The sequence below is a fragment of the Elgaria multicarinata genome, chromosome 4 (genome assembly GCF_023053635.1).
Source record: "Elgaria multicarinata webbii isolate HBS135686 ecotype San Diego chromosome 4, rElgMul1.1.pri, whole genome shotgun sequence".
Taxonomy (NCBI): Eukaryota; Metazoa; Chordata; class Lepidosauria; order Squamata; family Anguidae; genus Elgaria; species Elgaria multicarinata.
Window position 1 is genome coordinate 116,261,641 of NC_086174.1, and position 27,623 is coordinate 116,289,263.

The 27,623-nt window shown below is 42.0% G+C and overlaps 1 protein-coding gene across 1 annotated transcript in view; it reads right to left on the reverse strand.

The window, feature by feature from the left end:
• Window positions 1-3,406: 3,406 nt before the first annotated feature.
• The window catches only part of PRIM2 (DNA primase subunit 2), a 93,939-nt gene continuing 69,722 nt past the window's right edge, over window positions 3,407-27,623 (reverse strand). The window contains exons 10-13 of the mRNA XM_063125810.1: window positions 27,266-27,392; window positions 25,439-25,521; window positions 10,375-10,443; window positions 3,407-4,003 (exon numbers count right to left, since the gene is read on the reverse strand). Of these exons, the coding sequence (XP_062981880.1) occupies window positions 3,776-4,003; window positions 10,375-10,443; window positions 25,439-25,521; window positions 27,266-27,392 (507 nt within the window). The 3' untranslated portion in view covers window positions 3,407-3,775. The remainder of the gene's footprint in view (window positions 4,004-10,374; window positions 10,444-25,438; window positions 25,522-27,265; window positions 27,393-27,623) is intronic.

Sequence of the window (27,623 nt, forward strand, 5' to 3'; positions counted from 1 at the left end):
GGGAAAGGAAAGCAAATTCAGGCACTACAATCTTAGTTGGAAAGTTCAGCAGTTACAGTTGACAGCAGGAGGGAGGGGGCTCTCAGCTGGAGCTGGACCCAGGCACGGTGGAGAGGTGCCTGGCTGCTGCTTCCTCCCTCACTGGTGGCCTCTCCAGAGACAGTTGGTAGCAGGAGGGAGGGGGCTCTCAGCTGGAGCTGGACCCAGGCACGGTGGAGAGGTGCCTGGCTGCTGCTTCCTCCCTCACTGGTGGCCTCTGCAGAGACAGTTGGTAGCAGGAGGGAGGGGGCTCTCAGCTGGAGCTGGACCCAGGCACGGTGGAGAGATGCCTGGCTGCTGCTTCCTCCCTCACTGGTGGCCTCTCCAGAGACAGTTCATATATATATATATATATATATATATATATATATATATATATATTCGCATCACATCACATCTCCATGTGTAGGGTGCTTTACAAAACAGACAAGGACAGGTCACTCCCTGCCCCAAAGAACTTACAGAGGAAGGGGAGGGAGATGGAGGCGGGTATCCAGGGGAATGGAGAGTTGGGAGGTTTCGGTGAATTTCCATTCCGATTTGGTGTGCAGGAGACATCCATCTTGGGTTAACTCATCTCACCATCCAAGATGGCCAAGGAACCTATGATCAAGCTTTCTGCCTTGAACCTGGCTTCCATGGCTCCTCCCAGCCAGCCAGTTCTTTTCTAGTTGAGCATTTGGATAGAGTAGCTATTGAAAAGCCATTAATGTAGTAATTAAAAAAACAGAAGGTAGAAAAGAAAAGGAGGGGGAGGGAAACCTTCTCTGGGTATTGTCACACTCCATGAGAAAAATCATACTTGTATCAACAGGGGTGGTGAGCTTGCCAGAGGTTGCAGTATGGATGTCTTCTGCATACCGAATCGGAATGGAACTTCATGGTAAGTACCCAACTTTCCATTCCCATCTGGTGCAAAGGAGACAACCATCATGGGATGTACAAAAGCTACTATTCCCATAGGGCGGCCTCCAAAGCAGACTGACTCTATAGTGGAGGTGATACCTGTTGTAACACTTTATGTCTGAAGGCTGCTTCGGCACAAGCATGTTTGTCCATCCTATAATGCCTTAGGAACATGTGGTGCGAGAACCACGTGGCTGCCCTACAGATTTCTGCTAAAGGGGAATTAGCAGGAAAGGCCACTGAGGCAGCAGTGGCCCTGGGGGAATGTGCTGTAACATGTGCAAATTTAGGGAGGTTTTTTTAACCTCATATGCTGCAAAAATGTGTGGCTTGAGCCACGTGGCAAGAGTAGCACAGGAGACTTTCTGCCCTAAGGTTGTTGGATGAATGGAAACAATTAAGGAATCGGAATGTCTCAGTCCTCTTACAGTAGATTCTCACATCCAGTGTGTGCCAGACCTGCTCAGAGGGATGAGAAGGATTAGGGCAGAAGGAGGAATGGAAAATTATTGCAGTCTGTGAAAGGGAATGCTAATTCTGGGAATGAAGAATGGATACAACCAGAGAGATGTTTGAGATCAAGAAGGGGGACCAGGAAGAAAATGGGGTATATGCCCTGGAAGTGTTTGGGAGGTGGGATAGATTCTATTGCCCCTATGTCTTGAAGGTGGGCAATAGCTGCTGCCTTCAGTTGTTGTTTGTGAGCAGACCTGGAAAGTGGGGGAGGGAAGAAACCTGTTCCTGAAGTGGAGTGAAACTCCAGGAAATAGCTATGTTGCATAATGTTGAGGGTCCAGGCAGCCAGTGTTGTAGTCTTCCTCCCACACATGCAAGAAGGGAATCTGGGAACTTCACCTCATCACCGTGAAGTAGATTTGCTCCTTCTGTGACTGGGGGGAGTTTGTCATGACAGGTAAGAGTCTGTGGTGTTGCCATGGTCTCTGAGGCATTGCTGTTTATTATTAACATTTATATACTGCCTTATCTGTTAAAAAGCTATTAAGGTGGTGTACAACAATTGTAAACAATAAAACATTAAAACAATAAAAACCAGGAATAAAATAAAAACACTGACATATTAAAACTACACATTTTGAAAGGTTTAATTGAAAAGCTGTGTCTTTACATCCTTTCGAAAAGTCAAGAAAGTGGCGGCCAATTGTAGTTCTTGAGGGAGCACATTCCATAGTTTGGGGGGCATCACAGGAAGAAGCCCGTGGCTAGTGGTGTTGCCCTGTGCACAAGATAGGACTTCTTGACTACTTAGAAACGTATGGAACATTTTGTGGCAGTGTCATCTTCTTTTAACGTTTTTCTATTTTCTAGTGAACAATCTGATCTATCAAGCTACAGACAAAATTTATCCCTCTACAAAGCTGAGAAACAATGGAAGTCCATGATCTGAAAGACATACCTTTGTGGCACCCAGGTAATTGACAAAAAGCTTGTTTTAAGTAAAAGCTTCCCATCCCGTTGAAAATTCACTGCTTTCAAATTCTTGAAATGCCATGAATTTTGGAGAGCTGCAAATACATTCCCCCCGAATAAGCAACAAGGGGATAGCCATTTCAGCATTTAGAAGTTGGCTCACTGAAGCATTACCTGTGAAGTAATACTATACTATAAAGCAATTGAGCTAGTAATATAATTAAATGCTACAGCATCACATTAAGGGGTGAAAATCTATTGAAAACCTTACACCATTTTAAGAGGCTTTCGGACACAAAGTACTTCTGATCAAGAAAGATTACTCACTGAAGCATGCAGTGCAGTCTCTACATGCCTACTCAAAAGTAAGTTTTACTAAGTTCAACAGGGCTTACTCCTAGGTAAGTGATTACAGGGTTGCAAAAGCTAGGTAGCTTTTAATAATTCCTTTCAGTCAAGTTATTCTGAATGTCATTTCTGATTTCCTGGAACTGATTTCATTCTGTTGATGCAACAATCTAATGTGGTCTTAACAAAGGAAATCACTCTTGAAATGAGAGATTGCATAGTTAATATACAGCCACTCGTGGAGATGCAAATTACATCTTTAAAATATCTAATTTTCTGTAATTATACAGTGTTCTCCTAAACATCCTGGTCTATAATAGTGGGTGGCCCCCACTGTTTTTCATGTAAGCATTTTATGGAAGATTCTCATTTCTGTTTTATGGTTTCAGAATCAAAACTTTCTTACCACACTTCAACGCGAATCATAAATGGAACTTTAAGAACGGATGGGAACCTAATCATTTTTAATTACTCTGGCTGTGACCAGTCTACACAATTAAGTATAATTGGATTTGATAATATGCATTTAAAACCTAGTCGTTTCAAACAGCAGCTTTTGCTACTTGAAATCACAGCAAGGAAGCATCTCTGTATTTCTAGGAGCCTTTAATAAAGCAATTATGTGTTCTATATAATGTGTTTAGCAGACATCACCTCAAAATCACAGTAAATATTTCCACTACTGTACATTTCAGAATTGGGTTTATTAAGGAAAAATAGTGGAGAAAACAAAGCTACATAACAGTGAGCATAGGGCAGGAGGACTAGAGACTCAAACGTTTGCCCACAGAAATAAAAATGTGATTCAAACTGCTGAATCACTCACACTTGCACAGTACTGTGTCATTTCCATGTCCCAAGGGATGGCTGCTTTTCAAAACCGCTGCACAGGTTACTAAGCTAGATGCATTACAAGACTTTCCCTCTTTTCCTTTTCATGTAGAACACAGCCAGCCTATGTTCCACCACAGTGTTGGCTCCTCATTCTTAAGAGACCTCTTTCAAAATAGAGAGAAACAGCAAAAGCCATGTTGTAAAGGGGAAACGATGCTTGTTAATCTTCAGCAAAGTACTCTTCCAGTCCTTCCAGTTCCATTTCTTCTGTTTTATTTAAAGAAGAGGGAGGGGAGGCTGTATTTATACTTTTCTGGCTGCTCTGCTTTGGCTGAGAGCTTTCAGGTTGCCTTTGTTCTTTTTTTGTTTCCTTGATGCCACTGAGTTGCTGCTGACTCTCTGCAAAATACTGATTTGGATGGTTCAAAGAAAAGCCAATATCATCAACCTGTGCAGAAGACAAAAGAGAACAGTAACGTGTTGCATTACTGTACTTCACAAAGTCTTAGGATAGAATCCCACTAGTTTCCCTCCACTGACAGAAGGCTTCTGTCAGTCGAACAGGGAGGGGCATGATACCCACCAATTCCCATTCCATTCTGCAGCCCCCCCCCCCATCCTCCCAATCTGCTCTGGACAGCCATATGCTTAAAAAAATCACATTGTTCAAGCTTTGAGAGAGTCAGCTTTCAGAGGATAGTAGGGTCAGCATCCATTAAATATTGGTTCATTGTAAAAAAAATGTCTTTGTATTTGGTCACCCTGTTTAATAGCAGCAGCAAAGCAACCACTACCACCATCACCCTGAAAAAAAAGTGTAAGAGTGGCAAATACACAGGCAATAATCCAAAGATGCCATTACATTGTCAAGTGTTTTGGGAACTAACATGCTTTCATTTTTTTTATAAGTGCTTCCTTTGGTGTAGGAATAGCATCAGTAGGAATAGCTTTTTTAAAGCCCTGATTGCCTATTCATTCCCTTTACACGTTCTGGCATAAGCGGAAAACAGCCTGGGCTGGCTAGTATATCACTTTTTGTGTGTGTGGTTTAGGAAGAAAATGTGGCCCCATTTTCCTCTCTGGAAAGGGAAGGAATCCAAGCTCTGTAAAAGAAGTTAAGGAGAAGATCTTTGGTCACTAGCATTGCTGGAAATGTTCGTCAGTGCTTTGCTGCTACTGCTGTTGGCAGCTTTGTAAATAAGTATATCTTTTCTTCAAGGCAGGAACATGATACAAGCTCTCCGAATTTGTAATTTCTGGCCGATTCTGCAACCAGCATAACTGCAGGCCATCCACCCCATGCATATCTAAATGCCTAGCTTTAGGCTGTTCGCACACACTGCTGGGTTGCCCTCTCCTCAGCTGTCTTGAGCGTGTCAAACTGCCAATTCTACACTTCGGTGCAGGGAGACAAGTAAGTCACTGGCTGCTTTACAGATCAAAACTGAGAATCACCACTAACAAGTCATAGTTGGAAGCCTTGACAATTTTGCACCTTTTCTTTTCTGCCTCGTCAGCTCATACTATGATTAACCACTTCTTTTTAGACGCAAGCCAAGTTGTCTTAAATCTGAGGATGTCCTTGCTTCAATGTAGAATACATTTTCAGGATATAAATTTGTTTGTAGCACCTTTGTATAAAAAACATTCATGCTAAGCTGGTGAGTTAAGGCAGCAAATTAAAGAGAGATTGGGATACACTTTTCTTTGGTGTGTGTTTTTTTTTAAAAAAGACTAATGCCTTTCAGAAATGGTAAGCATTTTATAACTATTCCTTCCGTTCATAAGATCCCCCTCCCCGCAAAAAACATAATGATAGTTTCTTTTGAAAGAAAGATAACACATTTAGCTTGAAACTAATTCCCACCCCGCCAAGTCGCAAGCAAAACTTTCATGTGCAAGAAAAAACTAAATCCAAAAAAAGCAAAGCTGGTAATCTAGACTGATGCAGGGTAAAGGACACTGGATTTTAAAACCAGCCTCTCTATTTTACCCACTTTGCATTTCATCTGCTAGAGCCTCAAAGCTTTCCTGAAATTCTGTTCATCCTGAACAGTGCCGTTGGCATCCTTACATGGTGCGGTTTTTGAAAGAAGCTGAAGCAATAACGCTGAACCTGTGTGATCTTGGGATTTTAATCAAGAACTTGTCAAATGACAGGTGATAATGAGGCAAGCTGGTATTACAAACAAAAACAAAAACCATATGGAATTATTTCAGATTATTCCCTTGCTTTCTCAAGAATGTGCGATTTGACCACCAAGAAATTGAAAAGCAAATTTTCTTCCTGATAAAGATAATCAAGATATGCATTTTTCAATAAAGGAAAGCCATTAGGAAGGCAACAATAAACACAATATCTAATACATTGGTCTTTGCAAAACTACATTAAAAGTGGCAGTTTCCAATATAGCAAGAGATACGTACATTGCCCATTTTAATGGCGCACACTCTAATTATACTGTTTGCAATGTAATGGGCTTGACAGCTTTCTAAAACACGTTAACACATCCATTTTATTCTGTTTATTAAGAATATTGGCCCAGCCAAATCACTCATGATAGCAAAACATTTAAAGTTACTCAAGCACAAAGAACACATTTATTTGGATGTAAATGCACCATTTTATCAGTTAAAGCAAACAAATAATTGATGCAAGAGATGAAGGGGAACATTTCCAGCAGTTTGTCATAAGTGGCTTGCTCCTACAAAAAACTGGTCTACCTATTTTGCCTCCTTTCCTCATAGAGGCTATCACAACTGTCCTGTGAGAAAGAGAACCAGCCTGGCCAGCAAAGCAAAGCAAACTGTAGCTGCCCATTTAAAGAGGTGTTGATCAACAGTGCAATCCTATACAAGTCTATGCAGACCTAAGCTCCAGATACTTCAATAAGACTTTCTTCCAGGTAAGTGAGTATGGGATTTCAGCCTCAGGCTGCAATCCTGCACACTTGTCTGGGAGTAAGTCTAGCTGATTTCAATGGAGCTTACTTCTGAGCAGGCATGTATAGGATTGCACTGTTAAAGAACTCATGCAGTTTTTATTGTTTTAATCAGCGTGCATAAAAATAAATGATTTTTTTTAAAAAAAATTAAAAATCAGATTTTTAAAATTTAAATTAGATTTTTTAATTTAAATTGGATTTTTTTAATGAAATGCTTTTTGAGGAAAAATCTATCTAAAGATAGTTTTCTATTTAAGTTACATTATAGTCCAAAGGTTATTCATCATGAAATAAGGACTAGTTTTTAATTATATAGCATGAGGGCTGTTTAAATTTTTTGGTAAATGAATTCCATTAATCCATTCACAATGTCATGCTCTTCCAGAGGTTTCTGTAAGATTATTTTTCTCCTTCCAATCAAGTACAGCAGAAAAGTTGTTCAAATATGAATGATTAACCTATTAAACTGGAGATAGTTCACCTTGCAATAATTTCATAATTATCTATCTATGATGTGTTTCTAATAGTATAACTAAATCAGATTTTTTTTTATATAACTGTAAAACTAATCTGAAAAGTTGCTATTCTAAAAATGAAACCTTCATCTGGTTGTAAATATTGAGATTATACCAGCAAGAATGAGTCTTTGGTAACTTTGAGTTGTGTAAAATATAGCGAGGAAGAGCGCACTTTTGGGGGGCTGGGAAGTCACATGATTAAACTGAGTCTTTCTGAGTAGTAATTTAAATCGTGATTTAAATCATGATTTAAATCAAATTGATATAAATCAAATCCACCCTGGTTTTAATTATCTGTTATTTTATTTATTGATCTTAGCAAGCCATTCTGGAAGCCTTGATGACTGTAAAGAGGGATTCAAATGTTTAAAAATAAATAAATAATAAATAACAACAAAGGCACATTGAAAGAAGCTATTTTCATCATGGCAGATGCGATGCCACCAATGTCTTTTTCAATGATCGTGTATTAAACTGTAAATGTGATTACTTATACCTAGTGCTGGTTAAATCCTTGTATCATTGTTTTATCTCATTTTAATGTTGTATTGTTATGGCCTATGGCCAAAATAAAAAATTATCTTAGGTATTTTTGCTTAGACTCATATTTTCAGGGCTAGGGATTCAGTTTTAATATGATGACACCAGAAAGTAATTTCATTACATTTAAATAAAACCTGAAGCTCACTTGGCATCACCACTCTCAATTTCTCAATATGTTTTCAAGTAAAATACTAATTTGCAAGTAACAAAAAATATAACCCACCATATGGGAAAGTATAATCTTGCCCTTTTATTGCTTTGCTTAACCCTTTTCTGTGTTATTATTATTTTTTCTTTCTTCTTGTTGTATTCACAAATATCTTAGTTCAGCACATGGGGGTGGGCTCATTTCTATGTATATGAAGTTAAAGTCTAAATAAAAAGACCCCATTCAAAGGCATCTGAGGTGAATAAAAAACAAGGCTATATCACTAAACAATGTTCACTAATAAGCGAAGCAAAAATATCAAGACTCTGATGGCAATAAATTAAAAAAAACAACCAAACCCACATCCCACCCAAATCTTTCAGTGGATAAGGCTATCAATGGCTACTTGTGGGCTTCCCAACAGGAATGTAGAAAACAATGTAGGAATGGCCAATGTAGGAAACAGGATTATAACACCTCAGGGTTATTTGTTTTTAAAATGCATTAATTAAATTTAAATTTATTTATTTATTTATTACATTTCTATACTGCCCAATAGCCGGAGCTCTCTGGGAGGTTCACAAATGTGTCTTGTGTTTGAAGTCTGCAGTACCATCGTCAGTCACTAGAGGCATACTTCCTTAACCAGCATACAGCTTTGCAGTCAATACGGTTTTAAGCTGGAGGAAGTAGTCTGAGCAACATGGTTATATAGATAAACCCTTCCCCGTGCTCTGGGGCGTCCCCCCATCAAGGGAATGGAGTGGACAAATCCCTCTCACAGGAGTGCACGATGGCAGAGGCCATGCCTAGGGATGCTAACAGGTGGGCCCAACTCTGAAACATGCAAAACCTTCCTTGAAGGCTTCAATGTATCAACCTAAGGGCTATTCCAACTCATGAGAGGCCATGTCCATTAGCCAGTTCAAATATATGGTGTGCCTCTATGCTCGCACACTTCTATCTGCCAGATTCTATGCTTATAATGCATCTGAGCCACACTGACAATACATTAAAAGCTGCTGGCACTACTGATGGCCCTCTTCCCACCTCATGGTATTTGACTTCCCTATCAGAATATTTGTCATTCTTGTTATTTGCTGGCCAAGATCAGCAAGAGCTCTGCAGAGCAGTATTCATAATCCATTTGAGGGGTTCCGAGCTGATTCACTGACATAGCTGAGAGCTGAGTCATATTAAAACTGGACCCCAAATCCTGGAAAGAAGAGTATATACCTGGGATCTCCATGGATACCACTGTGCCTCCCTTCCTGTTTAATTTTTAAAAAAGTTTTTTGAGGTTTAGCTTGTTAAATTTAGATTTATTTCTTGAATTTGGAGGCTAGTACATTGCAAATCCTTCTGCGAAATGGCAGTTTGTGGTACTTTGTGGGGGCAAATATGTGATCTGAAATTTGGGGCTTAGAACCTGCCTCTGCCTTGAACTAAGTTTCTCAGCCAATCTGCCTTCTGGGAAATGGGTGTTTTGTGACTGGACCCACGCCCACCATAGCAGCAATTTTATTAATGGAAAAGTTCTCCCTCAAGGCAGCCATTTTGTGAGAATGCCACCAAAATACACTCTCAAAATTCCAAATGTGCCCACTGCCCCAGAAAAGGTTGGTGACCCCTGGTATAAGCAAAGTTATTTGAGTTAATTGTTATTTGGTCTAAACAGTAGAGCTAAAAAGTAAGAGGCCTGAAGGTCAAGGTCCCACTCTAGATAATACACAACATATACATAAGCTTGACCTTTTTTCCTCTTTATTTGAAGTGTGTTTTTAAAACAATTATGTTTGACAAACTTCATGTTTTGCATAACGTACTGGCTACTTAAAAATGTTGCGATTATATGTAAACAAATTAAAAAGTGAAATTCACCATGCACTTGCAAGTTTTGAAATATCTATAGAACAGGAAGGAAAACTCCATACAATTGAAGTGTATCCCATCACTGAAAACAACTAATGAGGGTTTGACTTCCTGCCCCTTTTTCTCATCTCTCTTAGCCTAAAGAAACTAATGGAGTCGACACGGTGTCAACATGGCTAAGCTGTGGTGCTCTGACTTTATTCCTGCCTCTTGCATGCATGGTGTTGGTTTGCAATTCAAGTGTATTCCTTCTATAATTATTTGTGAGCCAGTTCTAACTATTAGTGAAACTACAAAATAAAATTGTGTAATATACACAAAATCCAATCAGCCCCAACAGTAAAATAAAAGGCATGAGTACTGCTATCTTAATATAACTTGGAGCTATATCTACTTCTAACATGTAAAGAAAAAACTGGAAGGAGAAAAAAAAAACATATGAGAAGATATCAAATGTTATCGCGCTATCTAATTAATTTCATTTGCCAGGACCAACTCAGTGCCACTCCATAAATATAAACAGTTCTGCTACAACGTAAAACTGCATAACCTCATAACACATTTGTTGATTATGTATACTAAACAATTAGCAAATATGGAGTGTCAATTCATACATGGAACCAAAGACATCTGCTATATAATCATTAACTCGGTATAATTAACAACGGACGGCAGTACATGATAAATGTGAGCAGCAGAAAGCCTGAAGTTTCGCACTGGATTTCCCAGTGTCTTTCTAGAGACAAGAGGTTGAATCTTGAGTGATAAAATTAACAACGAAGCTTGCACTTACATCATGTGTCAGTTCAAAGTACTTCTGACAGGCCAGCTGGTAATGCATACCTTTCACCAGGTCCAAAATCTAGAAAAGGGAAAGGAGGTTAAGAGATTTAACAATCTTTACAGCAATAATACAACCCTTACATGTTATGGCATAATTGGCATGTGTATAATACAGGAATCTATATTCTACAGCAGTTTTAGAAATCAAAAGATTCTGTGCTCCTGGCAAAGTCACCCCCACCCCATTCCACTTACTTACTATTAAAGCCAAATTATCCATAGAGAGACAAGAAGGAACCCAATTTGCAACTGCAAATATCAACAGTTTTGACTTCACAAATATAACAAATACAGAAGAGTGACAGACACTGCATTCATAATAGCTGTTGTTGGAATGTACCATGCTGCAAAAATCTCTGCCATAGTTTCAAACAGACATCTAGCATTTGAGAAACAGAAACATGAACTACTCAAGTTTTCCATCACTTTTTGTTTTAAACATAACGTTCATATGTGTGTGACATAATATGACTGTGCTCCCAATTTAGAAGAGGAGCTACAGATCCTCTGTAAAATCAGTCCTCAAAGTATGTTGTTCCTAGAAATTCTCCTCAGAACAAGAAAGGCAATTGTCTGTTTTGAACTCCTATTAGAAACATCTTTCTATCTCTTGTAAATACAATTTGCTTTCCAATTCTACCTCATGTAATCTCTTCTGTCCTGCATAAACACTCATTCTTATCAGCAGAATGCAAGGCCATTTGAAAATTTAAGTTGCATGTCATTTTCCCTTTCTACCATTACATAATTAAACTTTATATTCTCTGCTTATCAAGCACAGAAAACTGCTGGAACTGAGAGATAGCCTCAGTAGAGTGAAAATTCTTGAGAAATGCAAATTTCCAACCCTTTTTCCAAAGGCTGACCTTCCTGCGTCAAGCACAGCAATAAACTCCGGCACAAATCCCTGCCGTCCTCATTATTGGAGGCTGCCTTATAGTTATTGACAGATGTACAAATAATACTTGCTGAATATATCAAACCACAGTGCTGCCAAAGAAATGCTTACTGGGTCTGTTTTGCTGTTACAAGCACAACTGATTACATCTCTGCCTTTCCTGTCACTTCCTGTTAAATATCATGGGCGGGAAACAAGTCAACCAGCCAAAAGAATCTCAAGTTTGGTGCTGTCTATTTGCTTTCGAAATAAAACAGATAACATTCAATTTTTTTAGAACTTGGTTTTACATAATTAAAATTGTTAATGCAGCTTCAGACAAAACTGAAAGGGTGCCCAACAGAGAAAGCTTTTGCAATAACAAACAAGTGTATGCCATACCTCTGAGGATATGTTTATTTATTTATTTTATTTATTTTATTTATTTAAGGATTTTTATGCCGCCATTCAGCCAAAAAAGGCTCTCATGGCGGCTTACAAAAGTATTTCTTGACAGTCCCTGCCCACAGGCATACAATCTAAAAGACATGACACAAAAGGAAAGAGGATTGGGAGGGAGGAGGAGGAGGGGGAAAGGAAAGCAAATTCAGGCACTACAATCTTAGTTGGAAAGTTCAGCAGTTACAGTTGACAGCAGGAGGGAGGGGGCTCTCAGCTGGAGCTGGACCCAGGCACGGTGGAGAGGTGCCTGGCTGCTGCTTCCTCCCTCACTGGTGGCCTCTCCAGAGACAGTTGACAGCAGGAGGGAGGGGGCCCTCAGCTGGAGCTGGACCCAGGCACGGTGGAGAGGTGCCTGGCTGCTGCTTCCTCCCTGCATTATATTGTTGAAAACTCATTTTGCCCAGTTAAGAGATGGACCATTATAATGGCAACATTAGACTACAAACCAGAGTGACGTGTGGTTTGTCTCATGTGAACCACAATGCTTTTAACTAAGAGAAGCTCTCTCTCCCCCCACTTTTCCTATCCACTTGACAGGACACTTTAGGTGCTCAGGGTAATTTGAAAAGCAGTCTGGGGTACTGTGATGTTCTACTGCATTATATTGTGTTGTGAAGTTTGCTATTAATGTTTATTAATAGAAGTATTTAAAAGGTTAAAGTATATTAAACTGTTAAAGCAGATATCTATGCCAGGATATACTCACTATTTGTATTTACAGGACATGGGTAAGAGAGCCCTAGAGGGGGAGTGAGTGCCGGATGGAAGGAGAGTGCTGATTGGATGTTGGTGTGGAGTGCCTGGATTGGCTATGAGAGAATGGGAGGAGTCGGAAGACTGTGTGGGTATATAGGGTTCTGCTGACAGAAGGGAGTGAGAGTTGAGCATTGATTTGAGAGAGATTAGAGCTAGGAAGGCTTTGTTATTTTGGGTAGAATTGCTGTGTGGGAAGGAGAATAGAGTAGCCTGGAAGGAGTAGAATAGGCAAGAAAACACTGATGTTATATTTGAAACGTTTAAGAGGAATACTGAACTGAAACATTATGCATTGTGCCTTTATAAAGTCAGATTGCTTACCTGTAACTGTAGTTCTTAGAGTGGTCATCTGTGCATTCACACTGATGGGCTCTGCGCCTGCGCGGAGACCAACCGGGAAACTTCCATAGCCTAGAGTTTTGGCGGGAACCCCTCCCCCTCCTATAGATATACCAGGGGTTCCCGCCCTAATCCCTCAGTTTCTAGGAGGGATTGTGAACCGCCCAGAGAGCTCCGGCTATTGGGCGGTATAGAAATGTAATAAATAAATAAAATAAAAAATAAATAGGAGACCGACATTGTGGCCTACTTAACCGAGAGATGTATGGTGTTGACATGATAGTCTAAGTCAACAGATATCATGGTACAGGTGGACCTAGGAGTGACCTGGCCTCGACAGAATGGGAATAACTTGATATCGAGCGAGAGAGAGGATACGGAAGAAGCGTCGATATCGATGGTGTAATATCTATCCCTAATGCATAGAGGAATGTACATACGTATATAAACGACCCGAGAGGGGTGGGTTGTGTGAATGCACAGATGACCACTCGAAGAACTACAGTTACAGGTAAGCAACCTGACTTTCTTCTTCGTGGTCTCTGTGCATCACACTGATCGGTGATTAGCAAGCTGACCTACCTTGGAGGAGGGTCGGTGTTGTTAGTGAAGGATCTCAGACAATACAGCTCAGCCGAAGGTGCAGTCCTCTCTGGCACGAACATCGAGACGATAGTGTCTTATGAACGTGGAGGGCTTGGCCCAGGTAGCTGCTTTACAGAGAGAGCATAATGACACCCCTTTCCCAAAGGCGACCAAGGTTGCGACTGCTCTCGTCGAATGTGCTTTAACCTGTACCGGTACAGGTAGATGAGCAATCTCATAAGCCAGCTTGATGGTTTGGACAACCCAAGCAGCTATTCTTTGAGATGAGATGGGTAGTCCTTTAGACTTTCCAGCGTAGGATATGAATAGTCTGGGTGACTTTCGGAATGGTTCCGTTCTTGCTTTGTAGAAAGCTAAGGCTCGGCGTATGTCTAGGGTGTGCATGGTACACTCCAGTGGTGTTGTCGGTGATTGGAAGAAGGAGGGTAAAATAATATCTTGTCCCAAATGAAAGTCCGAAACCACTTTTGGTAGGAAAGTCACATCTGGGCGTAAAGTTGCTTTGTCTTTGTGGAAAGCTAAATAAGGTGGGTCTATTCTTAAAGCAGCTAACTCTCCTGCTCTCCGTGCCGATGTTATTGCAATTAAAAATGCCACTTTAAAGGAGAGGAGCCTTAGATTAGCTGTTGCTAGAGGTTCAAACGGAGGTTTTGTAAGGGAGTGAAAAACCACCGAGAGACTCCATGTGGGAACTATTGATCGCGATGGGCCCATCGTGTTTTTTAATCCCTTCAGAAAACTCTTCACTAGTGGATGTGTAGTTAGAGGTGGATTGTTGTGACGGTTAGTGTGAGCTGCGATTGCTGCTAAATACACCCTTAGGGAGTTCGGTTTGAGGCCGTCCTGGTGTAAAGTAAATAGAAATTGTAGAATGTCTGTGACCGAGGGACGTAGCAAGTCGAAGTTAGATTCACAGGCAAACTTGGAGAAACGTTTCCACTTTGCTAGGTATGACCGTCTAGTATTGGGTTTTCTAGATTGTAATATAATGTTTTGAATGGGGGCGGGAAGCGTGTCTGGGGTTACCGCTTGATCCTCCATGCCGTGAGTCCCAGGGTGTTCAGGTTGGGATGCCTGACCCTGCCCTGTTGGATTGTTAGTAAATCCGGTCGTTGGGGAAGTCGATATTTGTTCCTTGAAAGGAGAAGTAGCCTGGTGAACCAAGGTTGGCGTGGCCACCAGGGCGCAATGACGATGCAGTCCGTGTTGTCGTGTTCTATCTTGGCTAAGACTCTGACGATAAGAGGAAACGGTGGGAAAAGGTAAAATAATGTTCCTTCCCACTTCATGTTGAAAGCATCTCCGAGGGATCCTGGGCTGGTCCCTGCTCGGCTGCAAAAGTTTTGACAAGCAGCGTTGTGGTGTGTTGCAAACAGGTCTACTGTTGGCGTTCCCCACTTCGTGAATATGTTCATTAAAACGTTGGGGTGAAGTGTCCATTCGTGTGTTGTGGAGGGGGAGCGGCTCAATTGGTCTGCAAGAACATTGTCTCGACCCGCTATGTATACTGACGTGAGGTATATGTGGTTGATGATGCACCATTGCCAGATATTCATTGTGAGGTGCAAAAGGCGGGAGGAGCGTGCTCCTCCCTGTTTGTTTAGGTAGAACACCACCGTTGTGTTGTCCGATGCAACCGTGATGTGCTGGTTTTGAAGTACGGTAACGAAGGCTTTCAGTGCTTTGTGTACCGCCAGTAGTTCCAAGTAGTTGATATGGTTGAGTGCTTCGGCTCTCAACCATCGTGCTTGGACATTTAGGGGGCCACAATGTGCTCCCCAACCTGATAGGGAGGCATCTGTTACCACAGTTTTGGTAGGAGCTGGTACTTGGAAAGGGAGCCCCTGGGTGAGGTTGTTTAGGTTCTCCCACCAGTTTAGGGATCATTTTACTTTTGTAGATATCCGAAGGATGAGGTGCTGGTCGTCGCGTTGGTTGTCATATGCCCTTAGGAACCAATTTTGCAATTGTCTCATGTGGAGTCTCGCAAATTGCACCACAGCAGTTGTTGCTGACATATATCCTAATAGTTTTTGAACCGCATGAGCGGTAGTTGAATGTCGACATCGGAGTTTCTTTGCTAGGGCTGCGAGGCTTAGAGCCCTGTGTTTCGGGAGATATGCTCAGCCAGTGATGGCGTCGATGTCTATACCGATGAAGCGAATGGTGTGAGTGGGCTGAAGGACGGACTTTTCTGTATTTACACATAATCCAAGATTGTCCAGGAGCTGGAGAGTGGTGTTGAGATGTTGTTGGAGTTGGTGGTACGTCTTTGCTACCACGAGCCAATCGTCTATATATGGGTAGACTTGTATTCCTTGTAGTCTTAGATGCGCGCATACCACGGTCATGCATTTGGTAAAGACGCGTGGTGCCGTTGCCAATCCGAAAGGGAGCACTAGGAACTGGAAAAAATGGTTTCCTATGGCAAACCGTAGGTACTGTTGGCTGTCCTGTCTTATGGAAATAAGCGTCTCTGAGGTCTATGGTGACGAACCAGTCTCCTTTGGCTAGTAATGGGGTTATTTGTGCCAGAGTGACCATCCTGAACTTCTGAGTCGTGATGAATCTGTTGACGTTTCTGAGGTCTAAGATCGGTCTGAGACCCCCGTCCTTTTTCGGGACAGTGAAGTACCTTGAATAGAACCCTGTGTCTATTTCATGCTGGTGAAGGGGGCGAATGGCGCCCTTTTTTAGTAGGGTTTGTACTTCTTGTGCGAGTGTTGGTGATGGTTTGGTCACCTTTATTCCCGAAAAAGGAGGGGGATCGTCGAATTTGATCATGTAGCCTGACTCTACGATGGTGAGAACCCACCTGTCGGTAGTGATGGTTTCCCACGCATGCAGATAGTTTGAGAGATGCCCATCGAAGAAAAAGGTGTGTATGGTTCGGATCTCTAGGTGAGAGTCAAAGTCGCTGCTTCTTTGGGGGTTCCTGACGTTTGCGATATGACTGGTATTTCCCTATGTTGTATTGTCTTTTTCCCTGTTGTGATTGTTGTTGTTGGTGAAAGGTGCGGTCGGGGCGGAATCGAGTAGTCAGTTGATACTGTTGTCGGTACCAGGGGCATTGCTTAAATGGTTGTGGTGCCTGTGTTAGACCCATTTTTCTAGCGGTAGTGCGGGCCTTTTGCACGGAGTCCATGGTATCGTCTGTGGTAGCATGGAATAGTCCTAGCCCATCGAACAGAAGGTCTTCTATTCTCGTTCGTGCCTCTTGTGTCAAAGAAGTGGATCGCAGCCAGGCATGCCTGCGCAATGCAATGGCAGCCATCATGGTCCTGGTGCCACAATCTGTCTGATGCATGGTGGAATGGATTTGTAATTTGGCGAGTTTAGATGCTTCGCTCCGAAAGACTCTGGCTAAGTCCCTTCGATGTTCTGGGAGGTCGTCACAGAGTGCCCCTATCTTCTCCCATAAGAAGAGTTGATATCGGGCCATGGTAGCCTGATAATTGGCTACTCTCATACTTAGTGACGCTGATGTATAAATACGGCGTCCCATGAAGTCCAATCGTCTGCCCTCCTTATCGACCGGGGAGTCGTGAATTCTGTGGGATTTCCCTTGGGCTGACTCTACTATTACCGAGTTTGGTGGTGGGTGTTTCAAAAGGAAAGCCGCATCTGCTTCTTGTACTTTATACATATTCTCTAGCTTTTGGGAGGCTGGAGTTAGCGAAGAAGGGTTCTTCCATGATTGTTGTGCAGTTTGTAATAAAGTGGGGAGATACGGTATCGTTACCAATGTCGCACTTTCTGTTGTAATTGCACTGAAAACAGGGTCTTTAGGTCTTTCTATTTGTTTTTGTACTTCCAGTCCCAATGTTTGGTCCATTCGAAGAATATGGTTGGAAAAATTCACGACGTCCTGTGGAGGTGAAGCGGGTTCCTGTGAGCCTACAGCTGCATCCGGGGATGGCGTCGATGGAGCGATAGATATCTCTGACGGAGAGTCGGATTCATAATCATCGGATGGAGACCCAGGAGAGTCTATGTACGGTTGTCGACGCTGGAGGGTGCTGTCGGCAATGGCAGGTAAGTCGGGTTGTCTTGGCCGTGGCCGTGGTATGGACACATGATCGTCATGTGACCTATGCCTCGGTGGTAGGGGGTCCGATCGGGATGGAGGTTGAGGAGGAGGCATGAATTGGTCGTCCTATCTATGCCTGGATGGTGATCTGTCATCAGGTCGGTATGGAGGCGTGCGTCGAGGAGGGTATCTGCTGGACTCGTATTCATAACGAGGAGGCCGATAATATTCCCAAGGGGGGTAATCCCTTCTGTAGTTATATGAGGAATACTCAGACGATCTGTCCCACTCTGCATGGGGGGATCTAGATCTATCGGTACGGTATCGAGGCCATTCAGTTCCTCGTTCTATCCCTCTCTCCGGTATATCGGAGGTTAGGGGTTGTTGCCTCTCGGGTGAGGTAATTGCCGTAGCCTGTATAGCAAGGCTAGTTGGCGCGGATTCGATGAGTTCTCCCTCAGAGATCGAAGCAGTCGGTAGGATTTTTGGTACCGAGGGTATTGGTTGTACTGCTATCGGTGTCGATGGCATCAGAGGCGACGGAATTGGCGCGATGGGCGTGGAAGCGTTTGCGGAGGAGATGAGTGCAGCTGCTCCCTACGCTTCTTCTTCCTTTGTGGGTCCAAATGTTTAGTTTTTGGGGGCTTTTTAGAGAGTTGTTTTAAGGATAGCGTTCCTTTAGGAGTGGTTGGTTCGTGCGTGAGAGCTGGACCAGAAACTGATCTAGATGGGGAAACTTGCATAATTCTCAAGCTGTGTTGTGCAGCTGAGAGATCGTCTGATCTAGTTGTAGTTGAGGCCGAAGTAGGCTTCATTTTTGGAACTGTTTTTGTCTTTTTGGGGTGGGCGTCCACGGCTTGGAGGGCCTTATCCTAAAGGAGCGAGTGCAGGCGATCCGCACGATGTTTTCTAGTTTGTCTAGTGAAGGCCATACAATGGTGGCACGTATCTACAATATGGCCTTCACCAAGACATAAAACGCAGAGAGAGTGTCCGTCGGAGGGGAGGAGTTTGCTCCCACAACGGACACACTTACGGAAAGGTGCCTTGACGGCCATGCGCCAAGGCCGTGCGATCAGAGATCGCAAAAATAAATGTCCGAAGAAATAAAGAAATGCAAATTGAAAGAGAGAAATATGAGAAGATAGAAAGGCAGAATAGAACTATTATTTTAAACTCTAAGCGCTGCTGAAGCAGAGAAAGCCCTAAGTTGGTCTACCACAATGGCGGTCAACGAAGAACTGAGGGATTAGGGCAGGAACCCCTGGTATATATATAGGAGTTTTGGTTCCCGCCAAAACTCTAGGCTATGGAAGTTTCCCGGTTGGTCTCCGCGCAGGCGCAGAGCCCATCAGTGTGATGCACAGAGACCACGAAGAAGAACAAATACACTTTTGAACTGAGGAAACTATTAAGCTTTTGTACATGAACACACTTCTTGTTAATAAACTACATTTAATTCTAACTGGTGTGGTCCTTGGAGTACCTGGAAACGGTACAGGTTTATGGTGGCAGTGGAAGGGAGATTTGGGGGGCTAGGGTGCTGAGCTGTATAGCTGTGGGGCCTAAGAAGAGAGAGGCCTGTCACAGGCACGGTTGCAGCATTCCAAACCCCCTTGACACCTCTACTTTAGCTGGGTCCTTTGATTCAGAGAAGGAATAAAGGAGCAGTATAAGGTGGGGGTCATTACAGGTACAATGTGGGCAGTTGCAGTTAGGACCAAAGCCCAGGATTACAGAACCCTGCTTTGAGCATGCAAGCCCGAAAAGGGCTTTTTGGATAGCAGTCTTTAGTCCTATCCTAATCACCCAGCCCAAGCCAATGAGTTGGATCCAGAGAAGATCCGGAGGAAATTAACTTACACAATGGGGCTTTCCTGGTTCCTCCACCCTGGCAGCCCCTTGTCCCCCGCAACCCACTCTTCAAGGCTGATGGATCCTTTGAAATGGCATGGGATGGGGCATGGGGGCTGCAGCAAGATGGAGGAATATGGTGTGCTTCTGCCTTGGGCAAGCTCAAGAGTTTTTTCTTTTGTGCAAAGACATCTCTAGATCCAAGCCAAGTGCCCACATTAAGCATTGACAGTATAAGAATTCAATGTGCCAAATTTTACCATGAAGTTCACTTCTGGTGAAGTGAAACTTTTTTTTTTTTTTTTTGGTATTCCCTTATGGCCTAATTTTGTTAAAATGGTTGCTTTGATTACAGGAAGTCCCAGACATAGGAAGTGTGATGATATTCATGCTGCAGAGTAGAATTTTTATTTATTTATTTAAGGATTTTTATGCCGCCATTCAGCCAAAAAAGGCTCTCACGGCGGCTTACAAAAGTATTTCTTGACAGTCCCTGCCCACAGGCTTACAATCTAAAAGACATGACACAAAAGGAAAGGGGATTGGGAGGGAGGAGGAGGAGGGGGGAAAGGAAAGCAAATTCAGGCACTACAATCTTAGAATGAACTGGTTCACAATCTACTGAAATATTTGATATAGCTGACCTGTAAACACTGCTTTCCCTGCAGCACTACTAGGGATCACAACTTTTATTGGCCCTGTTCAGAAGACACCTTAAACCACAGGTTTAACCATGGTGGTTAAGCCAGAAAGCCAGGCCACGTTCAGAAGACATCTTAAACATAAAACCAATTATAATTTGTAGCTAACTTAAAAACCTTACAGACCGATTTTCATTTAGTGCCCATGCTGAAACACTGCATGCATACAATTTCCCTCATAACAATAGCAAGATTGGAGAGGCAGTGGAAGCCAAGGCTCCTGGCCTTTTGATAGTGGTGGAGAAGGAGTTTTGGCAACTGCATCTTGTCAAGGAAGAGTGGAAAAAAGATGCACTCTAATTTCCTCCTCTACAAAACTGTAGAAGTACTGGAATACTCACTTTTCCACTGCTATTAAATACTTTTATTGCAGTATACACAGCGAGATTGACTTGGATCCAAAGGTACCACTTGTAAGCAGAAAGGCAAGCCCTACTGAATTCTGGTTTGCAGTCCCACCCCCACACTTCAAGAGCAGCTTTTGGGGAATGCAGGAGGTGGGCTGAGGGCATCAGGAAAGCCATACTGCTTAAAATGGTTAGCTACCTTCGCTTTCATAATCATTGATACATTCATTTACTCAAGGTCAGTTTGAAGCCGTTTTCAAATAAAATAGTAACTTCTGTTCTTAAAGGCTCGATCTTTTCAGTAAAGACTTGCTGTATTTTATCTATTTCTAACCTTCATTTTTATTTCAAAGGTGACTTCAAATGTGATTGAGGTGCAGCTACTGGAACATATTTAGAGACACTTTCCCTAGTTCCAGGTCAGTTTCTCACTACCTCAATGTAATTCAGCTTGTTCTCTAATGGGTTTGCAAATACCTTCATTTATATGCTTACATGAAGCAACCATTTCCTTTCTTTGCGTGTTTTATTTCTAACATTCAACATCAAAAATTTACAGGGACTCTACTTTTTATATCCCAACAGGGATTTAACAATAGTTTTTTAAAAGATTACTCATTTTTAGTCTGCAAAAAGGCTGAACAAAAAATAATACTTTCCTGCCTTCACATTCTTGAGGTAAGTGGAGGAAATGCCCTGAGGCACAAAGGTTTTTTAACTTAGCGATATCCAAGTACCATGAAATATTACATTGCTCTTACAGAAAGAACCTAAATTAGTTCTCCTGCAAATAATGGTTAGCGATAATCCAGTACAGTCCAATAAAGACCGGTTTTTTCATCACCTTTTAGCAGCTCAGATTGCATAGGAAAGGAAGCAGAAAAGGAAGGATCACACCCTCTTACAGAATTAGTAAGGTGTGGGAAACGGAGTTTACCTCAAAGCCTACCAAGTTCAATGGGCTTACTTCCTAGGAAACATGTTTAGATTACAGGCTTACCAGAACACCTGTAATCAATACCATGAGTGAACCTTTAAGGCAGTGGTGCAGAACTGCAGGTCTGGGGATCAAAACTGCTGCTCATGGGGTCCCAATCTGGCCACCCCCTTTCCCTCCACGACCAATCATTTGATGATTGCCTGGCTTTTGGGCCGTTTCGTCCCCTGCCCCATTATAAAACATCACAATGCGTCTCCTAATAATTACCGAGAGAAAAAGCTTTAAGCTAGTATCTTTAATATTTTGGCCCCACCCACCACCATAATGTACACACACACACCCCCAGAGGTCCTCCAAAATGGAATTCGGCTTGGGAACTGAAAGAGGATCTGCACCCCTGCTTTAAGAATAGGGCAAGCACAGGTAGATGGTAGGCCGCAGTTGTCCTTTGAAACACTGGGCAATTTTCAGTGGACTACATAAGAGCTGCTCACAAGAGCCGCCTCTATATGTATAGCCAACACATGGAGGTAGCAGCTAGACCACATCTTGCAGCTTTACTCCCTAATGTCCGTGAGGGAAATGTTGGGAAGGAGAGACTGTGTGTATAGGCTCTTCTTGCATGCATCAAACATGTGAATGCTAAGGGGCGCCCACCCTGCCCTCTGCATGTACAGTATTCACTTAGAGGGGTGGTTTATGAACAGCTCTCCAGTGTCTGCTCATTGCTAGAATTCTCACAAAATGCTGGACTGAGGCAGTCTTTGAATCTGCAAGTCATCTGCTATTATCTTAAGCAACTCTCTGGATCACTTCACATATTCATTACGCCTGAACTGTGAAGAGAGGCCAAAAATGCACACACACACACACACACACACACACACACACACAGAGGTAAATCATGGGGATTAAGTTTCTTTTTTTAAAAAATAGTTCTTGCAGGGTTCAGGTTATAACAGTGAGTAAACAACAAAACATGACCTTGAAGATTGACCTTATCCCTCTCACAGGTGTGGTGTTGCATTTTTCCAGCGAGAATGCTAAACAGACTATGGCACACTGATTGTGAAAATAATAAGTTATTAGCTTAAATAATTATCAGCAGAGACGTAAGTCAACATTATTTTTGTGAAGTATGTTAAAGCAAAGTGTTCTATACACCAGTGGTATAGCTTCCTTATACTTACTATAATAAGGTGCACTTTATTCTGATGTTTTAGCTGAAAACTTTTCTTCAGAGTAACCCAAACTGAATAAGATCCACTGAGAAGGAGAGAAATCTGAAGGTTTTCTACAGATGTGCAGGAAATTATCCTAGCATTTGACTGACAACTATAGTACTCTGCCTGTCACCATACTTAAAGACAAATCATCTCAGAGAACTAAGCATACACTCAAATGTGAGTGTTTTAATCTACTACTGGAAATTATTTGAATGGAAATCACCACTTTTAAATCTTATCTCTGGGCTATAATTGTTGCTTATTTTGATGTGGAACTCAGCCTAAATTGTGGAATCTCAATAAAGTACTTGTCAAACCAAAACTGTGTACATCATGGAGAAATCTAGCATGAAAATTGGTGGAAAGCAAGCAAATTGTTATCACTGCTAGTGAGAGAACTTAAAAACATTGGAATTTCATGCAGAAATGCTTTCCTGACACTTTGTGGCACTAAACATTACATTGGCAAACAGTCCACCCAATCAATTTAAACCAATTTACATTTCATATAGGTGGCTATTGCGTAAAGCACAAGCTAGGAATTATTATAGTTGAGTACTATGCTCTTTCGTAGTTTCTACATTTTATACCAAGAATATTTATGCTCTTGGGAAGACATCAGAAAAGAATCCTTCCCACACAATGCCTAAATTCAGCTCCTGCAAGAGCCTCCATTCTCCACTACCAATTGACATCACTGAGGTCACTGGAGGCAGGGAAGGCAGCACACAGGCACTCCTCCATCTTGCCTACATCCAACTCCAGCTCAGAACTCATTTCATAAGAACATAAGAAGAGCCATGCTGGATCAGACCAAGGGTCCATCTAGTCCAGCACTCTGTTCACATAGTGGCCAACCAGCTGTCGACCAGGCAACCACCAGCAGGACATGGTGCTACAGCCCCCTCCCACCCATATTCCCCAGCAACTGGTGTATACAGGCTTACAGCTTCCTTGAGCTGTGTTTTGGTTTTAATTGCTATTTGTATTGGATTTTAAGTACTGTTACTCATTTCTGAAAGCCAGATTTTGGCTGAAAAGCAGGCTAACAATACAATATGATTTACATCAAGGGTAATTTACAAACTTGTTTATCTCTTTGGAGTAGACTATTTATCAGCAGTATTCCAGGTCACAATTTCTTACAGCATGTGAAGCTAACATTTAAAATTGCACATAGTCAAGTGTTTGAGTGTTCCCCACTAAAACTTGTGAGGATTTTGAGAACAGCTTTACACAGAACTACAGAACACATGCGTTGGGGTAGGTACTTTTGGCTGGGTAAAAGCAGGTGATTCAGGGATTGATGCAAAGCTCCAAACCCAGAGGGCTGTACAGAAATAAATTGTGGCACACAATCCAAAAACTCAGATTTGGCCACACTACGACATCAACAGTTTATTTCAGACGCTTATGATCATGCCCAGAAGCAATGGATTTTATTTATGCTTCCAATAGTTGTGAGAATTAGAACACCCTGAGGGCAAGAGTATAAATTCTATAATGATAAATATCTTAGCCTTCTAGGTTTGCATGGACAAGAACTTACTGGAAATAAGATCAACAGAGCAAATTGTACACTTAAACAAGGAGTACCTGAACCAAGTATGGCTTTGGGAAAGAGAATCACTGAAAGGCCAAGCAGCTTTGAATTAACTGGCACTGAGGGAAAGGCTTTCAATACATTCTGGCAGCTGTGGGAAGAATGTCTTTGGGTGGCTTGGCTAGAAATGGTATTAAATTGCCTGTTAAACTGAAAGCAAGTGGGATGACAGTGCATGAGAGGATAGAAAGGAAATCAATGAAAGTGCTAATAGTGGTGTGTTCAAGTGAGAGAAGAGGGCGGGGGATCCTTTCAGCAATGTTTCATTTGACTCTATGGCCCTGTTCACATGCAAAGACAATGCAGGTTTTTTTTAAAACTCTGGGTTGTAGTGAACAAGCCAGTGCGCTAGGTCCTGGGCTCAATCGCTCCTACTTGGCTCCTTCTGCCAGCAGAAGCAGCCAAACAACCTAGAGTTTAACCCAGGAATCTAACTCTGGCTTGTTGAGGGAGAGACAAACCAGAGTCTGGATGTTCATGGGTTGTTTAGCCACTCCCACTGGCAGGAGGAGCCAAGTGGAAGCAATCGAGGAGTGACGAATAGCATGCTGGCTCGTTCACAACAAGCCAAGGTTTTAACAGAGCCTGGGTTGTCAGTGTGTGTGAATTAGGCCCATTTGTATTCACATATTCTAAGAAGAGTCTAATACATAAAAGCACATTGCAAAGCAATTTACTCTACAGAAGCTGCAATCCTACATACGCTCACATAGAAGTAAGCCTCATTGAATGTAATAGGATTTACTTCTTAGTAGTGATAAATAGGATTGCACTGCCAGTTCTTATTTATGGCACTTCAGTACAATAAAGCATTTCTAAAGCAAATATGTGCATGAATTAATGGATCATTAGAACTGCATATTATATAGGGCAATGACTAATGCAGATCACAGTACCCACTGACTGAAAAACATCTTTCACAGACATTGAAGATTTAAAAATTCCAAAGAAAAATATTGTCATTAACTCCCACTTTCATTAAAAACACAAAGTTATAAGGAGCTGCAATAAAACACAACTTTATGAGTCTGCTGATTGTCCTTGATGAAATACAAAAAAGGAGCATTATAATAATGAGAAACAGAACTATCAATCCACTTGTCAGCATTGTGAAGAGAACACTTGCTGGGGGGAAAAAGTGCTGAAGCAAATAGTATACCCTGAGTTAAAAGATATTTTACATGCATTGTCACACATTGTACATCATTATTAAACTAAAATGAAAGGAAATGCCTGATGCCACATTACTGAAATATCAGAAGATATTCCCTACCTGACTGATCCCTGTGGGAGGGACTTTATATGACTGTAGCTTCTGCTTCAGCAGATCAGGATCACTGTGGCGGAATGGACACCCTGAAAACAATGAACATTGTCAAGCACACAAACAAAACTACTTACACAGAAGTTAGTACAATACACTTGAGAGCCTGGCTAAGTAGTTCTGAATTCTCTCACAGCTTATTAATAAAATTAAAAAGTTAATGAGCATGAAAATTCACACACACACAAGTATTGACCTGGGTCAGACAAGACAACAGCCCACTGTGGGTTAATTAAACCTTGAGTCACCATGGAGCGTGCTGACCACTATTTTGAATATACAAGTCTTGGCCAGAGGTCACCATAGCTTGTTGTGTCATCCAAGCTCAGGTAGCGGGGGTTATTTGAAGGGCTAAACAATCCTTGCACAACCTACGGCCTGTTTTCGGTTCATGCAAGGGTTGTTTAACCCTCAAATTACCTCCATTCCAGCATGTATGACATTTAAAACATGAATGGTGATGAGGATGAGGTTAGAGAATTGATATTTACCTTCTTTACAATACAAAAAAAAAACCTCACAAATCTCTCTCTCCCCCAGAATACAATCAAACTTTTCACACAGCAAATTCATACCTTAGGGCACTGGATTTAACTGACTGGGAAGAAATGGAAGTGATAATAAACAATTAAGTGTAATTGGCTAGTGACTTCCTTTGGAGCAGATCTTCCACTGGTTTTTGACAGTGGAAAATGGTCTATATAGGTCTGTTAATTTGATCTAGTCTACAACTTCTAAGATTTCACTCTTCTGAAAGAGTTCCACAGGCCTTTATGTGGAGAGAATGGGGGCATTATCATTAGTATTATTTCTATAATGAAACCAAAGGTTTCTATGCAACTTTGAGGCAGATTCCCGCTTAAGAGAAGTCCTATACAGGCATTCACTTGAATTTGTGAAGGCGCAAAGGGTGTATTGGGGCAGAGCCGTATATGCTGTCCCTACCACCTATGTCTCCATGTGCACCTTCCTTGCCCTACTCAGTTCAGATCTTATCGTGTTGAACCAGCCACGGTCTAAAAGGAGTTCTACGTGCAGTCACATGAACGTGACTACAGCTCCCCCTCACCTTATCCCAATCACACAGAGAGTTCTACTCATACTCCAGCTATCAAAAGTAGAAGTCCTGTTTAGGCCTTGCTGGTTCAACATTGTAAGGACTGAATGGAGGTGGGGCAGAATGCATGGAAACATAAGGGACTAGCGCGTGCGGCCTGTCCCAATACACACTTTGAGCCCTCGTGCGTTCCTGAACAGAGCTAAAAAAAGCTGATCATCTTTAAGACTTATAAAAGTCATCTTTGGGCAAGTCAAAGAACGGTGACCCCATTAGCATTTTATTCTTATGACTTTATTTGTCACAAGTCTTAACACAGTTCCAGAGATCATTTAGCTATTAGAAAAATCAAATTATTGATTACTATTTGAGAGATTGCAAGCGAAGCAAAAGCATTGAGGAACTTTGTTCTCTGTCCTGAGACATGCTGGGCTGGGGTGGAGGGAGTAGAAAAGCAGCCACAGAAGGAAGAAGAGACAAGGTACAACGAAAAGCTTGGTGGAGCGCATATTGAAGTGCTGCTGAATGAATCTCTCTTGCTTGACCTAGTTCTGTAATAAGACAAATCACCAGAAGAGTAACAGCACACTAGGCTTGACAGTGATGACTGGCATAAGCTGCAAAACTAACTCTTGTCGGTAATGCAGCCAGCCAATCAGTTGGCTTCCAAAGCTGCTGGGTCCCCATGCATTGTGAACATGTCAGGTGTAAGCACTCACCATGATAATCCCCTTGGCCTGGTGGATTGGACAGGATAATTTTCATGCAGCTGAATGGAGTATAATCAGTTCTCTTGCCTTCTTTTCCATAGCTATGCCGGATGCTGTAAGCGTACCCTTTGTCAAACTGAATAGCAAAAACATTTTCCAAAAGAAAAAGAAAAGCAGATGGTTTACATTTGAATTGCACATAGGGGGGTAGCGATTTCAGCTACTATGAAGGATGAAATATTGGGACTTTGAGTGGTTGTATTTGATATCGTCTTCCTGCTAGAACAATTTTAAAGTGAAAATTGAAACTATGTTATCTGGCAGTTGGCAGTAAGTGGATCTTAGTAAGTTAGCATAGGACTTGGAA